Source organism: Artemia franciscana, chromosome 15 (genome assembly GCF_032884065.1).
Source record: "Artemia franciscana chromosome 15, ASM3288406v1, whole genome shotgun sequence".
Classification (NCBI taxonomy): Eukaryota; Metazoa; Arthropoda; class Branchiopoda; order Anostraca; family Artemiidae; genus Artemia; species Artemia franciscana.
The window spans coordinates 6079398-6085397 of NC_088877.1; the positions used below are offsets into that span (position 1 = coordinate 6079398).

The following is a 6000-nucleotide window of genomic DNA, read 5'->3' on the forward strand; positions in this document are numbered from 1 at the left end:
TGGAGGCGAAGGTTGTAAGTTATGCCGCCGGGAATTTATGGTTTTTATGGAAGGGATGGTTGTTTAACTTTAGAAAAGGCCCATTTGGATGAAAATTGGTTCTAATTCCTTTTTAAGGGTCAAAAGTGATGGAGGGCATTTAGCTCCCCCCCCCCTCTTCCCCGACAACCCATCTTTTCAGCCAACTCATCTGATTGAAACTAAGAAATTTTGTTTAACATAGTCCCAAGAATATATAAAACGTGTCAAGGTCAAACTTCCGACTACTTCCAACACTGCAGCTACTTATCCTACCTCAGAAACTACTATGATAATAGTACTATTAAGGCTAAATCTATGAAGATAAAATTTGAGAATATATTGATGGCGAATTCGAACTAACAAAAGAGACAATGTGCATTTAGATTGTCAAAATAGTCAAGGTCAAACGTCCAGGGTATCATGGAAGAGGTGTTCAACTGACCCAAAGGCAATGTGCATATTCTACTACTGTTAATAGTACTTCTGCTACTACTACTGCTGCTAATACAACACTAACACTGCAACTACTTTTCCTACCACCGAAATACTGTGATAATAGTACTATTAAGGCTAAGTCTATAAAGGTAAAATTTGAGATTCAGATTTCAGATGACGCCTGGGGGGCATCCGAGGTCTGGGAGGGGCAGTTGCTCCTCCCCTGTTCCCATAGCAAATTACGCCTCTGGCTCAAGCCCATCAGTTCTTAAAACATCCCCCCCCCTACGTTTTATTTTTGCCAAACGTATCCGATGAAAATTTTAAGATAGCCATTTGTTAAAAAATAGTCCAAAGATCATATGATAAGGCTTTTGGGGTTGACAGAATCCCCCAGAGTCTGGGGGTAAGGGTTGTTTGTTATGCCCCAATGGCATATGAGGTTTTTATGGAAGGGGGAATTGTGTGAACTTAAGAAGATGTTCATTGGATTTGAAATATATTGTTTTAGTTCGCTTCTAAAAATCAAACATGATTGAGAGCAACAAGCCCCCCTCCCTGAATCCTCTTTTCCCAAGACACATTTAATTGAAATTGTGAAATAGCCATTTTGTTAGAAATAGTCTAAAAATCATATAGCAATGTATTCAGGGTGGACACAATCCCCCAGAGCCCATGGACAAGGGTTGTAAGTTATGCCCAGGGCATATAAGGTTTTTGTGGAACGGGTAGTTGCATAAACTATGGATCGGATGGAGCTCATTTGATTGGAAAGGGGGAGATTTAGTGCCTTCTTGAAAAGTCAATAGTGAAAGGAGGGACGTCAGCCCCCCCAAGCCTATCATTCCCCAAAACATATCTGATCGAATTTTAAGAGATCTGTTTTGTTCAGCATTGATGAAAGGTGCAGTATTGGGGATGTCAACCTTCCCACAGTCCTAAGGACACAGGACACATAAGTATATGTGCATATAGTATAAAGAAAACATATTATATGTTATTGAGGAAGGTATGCATGTTTGAACTTTACTTTCCAAGAAGACGAAGGGTATTCAAGTGAGCCTTTCAGAGAATGTTGAGGAAAGTGTTGAATTAAATAAAAAACGTTATGTATAGAAGGTTTGTCAAAAAGCTACAACACAGGAATAACTGAGTATATTAATTTGGAAAATTGAGGAAATGATAAGGGAGATGATCAAAAAGGCAATATTTGCATGCTATCAATACTAATTCAACTACCATCACTACTACTACCTCACCACTCCATTTACAGTATTAAGGGGAATATTCAACTAAATCAAAAGACTCTATGTGCATACATATTGTCAAAATAGTGTATCTCAACAATTGATTTGGGTATTAAGTTGAAACTTTCAGAGAATACTTAAAGAGGAAGATCTTGTCACCAAAACACAATATGTGCACATTACTGCTCATTCTACTGTTACTGCTACATTTACTACTACTACTTCAATTGCAAATACTTGCAGGGTCAAGAGAATTGAGATGAAAATCTCAAGAAATATATGAACATACAGGCTATCAAAAGGACATATCAGCATGTCATACGAATGGCTAATTATATGAAGTTGAAATTTCGAGGACTTGAGAGAGAAGTTCAACTGACCAAAAAGCAATAGGTTAATACTATTGCTGCTAGTAGTACTACCACTATCCAATACTATTACTTGTAGTATCAATACTACTACTGTGACTACTATTGCAACTATGCCTAAAGCCATGAAGGTGACATTTTCAAGAAATTTTGAGGGCGGGGGGGGGGAGATGAACTGAATCAGAACGGGTTCTCTATACTCCGTTTGCCATATGGGTGTAAGAGCAATATCTTAGGAACATTTTGGTGTGTGAATTTAAAACTAACCGGGCTTGTTGTGAGGGATGTTGAACTAGCCAGACGAAAATATTTGCGCCCTATTGCTGCTGCTTCTACTCATACTACTGCTATTGTTACTATTATTACTACATCTATTGCTACTGCTGCCACTAAAGCTTAGGCTACTACAATTAATGTTGCAGCTACTGCTACTACTCTTGCTATAAAAGTAAGGATATTAAGGCGAAAAATTTAGGATACATAGAAACTGAATGGAACTGAATCGAAACACACTATGCCCACACAGGTTGTTAAGTGGACGCATCAGAAATGCTTCAGGAATTGTTCATGATATTTATTAAGCTGAAACTTTCAGCGTGTGTTGAAGGGGGTGTTTAAGAAACCAAAGGTGCTATGTTCACATTGCTACTAATGCTGCGACAACTATTGCTGCTACGCAAGCTAAGGGTATTAAAGTGAAACTTTTATGGAATGTTTAGGTGGATGTTGAAATAAATTAAAAACATATTATGAGCATCTGAACTTCCTAAAAGGTGACAAAATAATATTTGAGGAACAGCTTATATTATTAATTTAGATCTTTAAGGGTAAGTTGTGGGGGATTTTGAGGCTGTTTGTATATGCTTTTAATGCTACCACTACAGTTAACGTAACTAATGACGCTAAAGGTATTAAGATGAAAGTTTTGGGAAACACTTAGGAGTTTCAATTAAAGGAAAAAACTGTATGCATGCAGGTTTTCAAAAGGGCATATAAGCAATATCATAGGCAGCACCTCTCTATAATAGCTAGAAATATCATGAAATTTTTAAGGAGTTAATTCAATTCAAAATTAATAAATTCTGGTGTCCTTTTTAAGAGTAACCGGAGATTGGAGGGCAAACAGCCTTTCTCTCAAGCCCATTCATTTTCTAAGCGCATCCAGTCAAAATTTTTGAGACAGCTATTTTGTTCAGTATAGTAAAACGGTCCAGCAACTGTGTGTTTAGGGATATTAGGCCTGTCAACCTCCATAATTATGCAATTGATTTATTATGCTTTAAAACTAAATGCTGCTTTAAAATAAATTAGAAGGCATTGTAGTTAAGGTTGCCAGTAAGACACCTTTGCAATATATCGAGAACGACTGGGAGCATTAAGTTGAAACTTTTTGGGATACTACTTTCCCCAAAAAAGTTTGGAAAAACTTTTTTGTGGAGAAAGTTTTAAATTAATTACATGAAATAACCGAGTCATACTCAAAACGAGCTGAAATTAACATGAGTAGGGCTCAGAACCCCTATGCCTTCCCAAGGCCAGTACATGATTTGTACTTCACTGAAATTTTTTTTTAAACGTTTTCACTTTTATAGCTTTAATAAATCAAATATACTTAACATTTTAATTTGTAAATACCAATATATGCATATTAAACTGACACTGTACATTCGTTTGTATTTTTTTTTTTTCAGTATTTTATCGATGCGGACTTGTGGTAGTTTTACGCTACATTTTTATTTTTTGTTTTACGATTATTTGATTTTATTTTTGCTCAATTCCGGTTTAATGGAATTCTTTACTTTTTTTTGAAAAACTTGTTTTGTGGAAAAAGTTTCTTAATTAATAACTTGATAAATCTAGCTAAATGTAATCTTAAAACAGGTCTGTGGAGTTGCAATCGGAGTTTTAGTTTTTTTTTTTTTTTGCTGATTAGAGTTGATGCTGGAGTTGGTATATTAAAAGTCTCTTGATTCGAAGTTGGAGTTGCAGTCAGTTATAACTTGAAAAATCTAGTTAAATGAAGCTTAATAACAGGTCTGTGGAGTCACAATCGGAATTTTATTAAATTTTTGCGGAATGGAGTTGGTGCTGGAGTTGGTATATTAAAAATATCCTGATTCGAAGTTGGAGTCGCAGTCAGTTATAACTTAAAAATCTGGTTAAATGAAGCTTTAAAACAGGTCTGTGGAGTCGCAATCGGAATTTTAGTAAATTTTTGTGGAATAGAGTTGGTGCTGGAGTTGGTGTATTAAAAATATCCTGATTTGAAGTTGGAGTCGCAGTCAGTTATAACTTGAAAAATCTGGTTAAATGAAGCTTTAATACAGGTCTGTAGAGTCGCAATCGGAGTCTTAGTAAAGTGTTGCTGAATAGGGTCGCAGTTGAAGTCGGTATATTGGAAATGTCTGGAGTTAGAGTTGGTTTTAGCTTATAACCGACTCCACAGCCCTGGTTATATCGTAGCGTCGGGTTACTTTGTTGAAGAAGGAGAGAATTTTGAAGTTGGAAGTTTTATAGGATTAATCTACAATGCAATAGAAGAAACCTGAAATTTTTCTTTAAGTGATAATTAATGGGCTCTTTTTGTTTTTATTTGAAGTAAATAAAAAAAAACAAAAAAACAATCCAGTACAAAGTAAGTCTTGGCTAGCTTTGAAAAATGTTGATATGTTGAGCAGATTAGTTGACTTTAAGATGATAGACCTATTGGGGACAGAATTTTCCTCTATTTACTCTCCCCTGCATTTCAAACTTGCAGCATTATATGATATACACCTTTCCATTTTGGTCCTGATAATTTGATGTAAGGTATGGTGCAATAGGGCATGAGGTACATGAAAAGCGTGGTTCTGAATGGTCCCAATTGTTTTCTCAGATTAAATAATCGTAATTTAGCTATGGATTTGCTCAAACATTTAAATTTTAGTATAAATTTTTTTCAAATTAAATTATTTTTGAATTTTTTTGCCTTCCTACTAAAGTGACATTACCAGGTGCCTGATCGTCCAGAAAAGAGACGATTTGAAGCGTTTAAGTAATTATTGAAGTATTTATAAAAATATTTAAGTATTATTAAGGTGCGTTTAAGTATTTTGCACTATATTTTGCCAAGACGGCCATTAGTCATGTAGCTGAAATATTTGTTTAGGTTGTATTTTATTTGCTGTCTTCACAAAATCCTTCAGTAACTTCTTAAATTTTGTAGGATGGAAAGGTAGTGTGATTTTTCATCATTATTTGCGAGTGAGTTAGAAGAAATAAAATAAAGGAAAAGGAAAAAATACAGAAGAAAAGAAGAAGATTTTGTTTGCTTTCTTTTTTTGTTTTTTTGGAAATCAATTTACTAAGATTTTACATCTTTTGACAGAAACCGCTTTAACAGAAATCTAAGGACTCTAATTGTACTTCTTAGCCCGTTTTTTTTTTTTTACCAAACATTTATCTTCATTCCATTCTGATCTTTGTCTGAGTACTTTAATGAGATTGTCATCACCTTTCTGTTCAGTGTTCTATTCGGCCTATAGAAGTAAGCAGTCAGCATTTTCGATGATGCCGAAAAGTGAGGCTATCATGCATCTTTTTCTGTTTCAGGGCATGCAGCGATTGTAAATGTTGCTGAATTGATGTTGTTACGCAACGGACAAATTTTGGTAGCTTCAGCTGATTCAGATGCTGCTGTTATTTTATGGTCATTGTCAAATACTGGTAAGCAAAAACCATTTTATTTAGTAGTCTATCTTAGACCTAGTATCTTTTTACTAATACACCCTTATTTTGTTACAGTAGATTAAGCCATCTATAGGTTATGGGTATCAGTTGAACTGGATCCCTTGTTTGTTTATCCACCCAACCCGCCCCATCTTTAGCCATTTTTCAACACTGTGATGCAGTAGCAACAAAAGTGACATTAAAATTGGGTCTTACAAGAA

The 6000-nt window shown here is 35.2% G+C and overlaps 1 protein-coding gene across 4 annotated transcripts in view; it reads left to right on the forward strand.

Annotated features, from left to right (window-relative positions):
• LOC136035981 (elongator complex protein 2-like) overlaps positions 1 to 6000 on the forward strand; it is a 92435-nt gene that overhangs the window by 19294 nt on the left and 67141 nt on the right. For all 4 annotated transcript variants that reach the window (XM_065717880.1, XM_065717881.1, XM_065717882.1 and 1 more), the window contains exon 4: positions 5663 to 5776. In XM_065717880.1, the coding sequence (XP_065573952.1) occupies positions 5663 to 5776 (114 nt within the window). The remainder of the gene's footprint in view (positions 1 to 5662; positions 5777 to 6000) is intronic.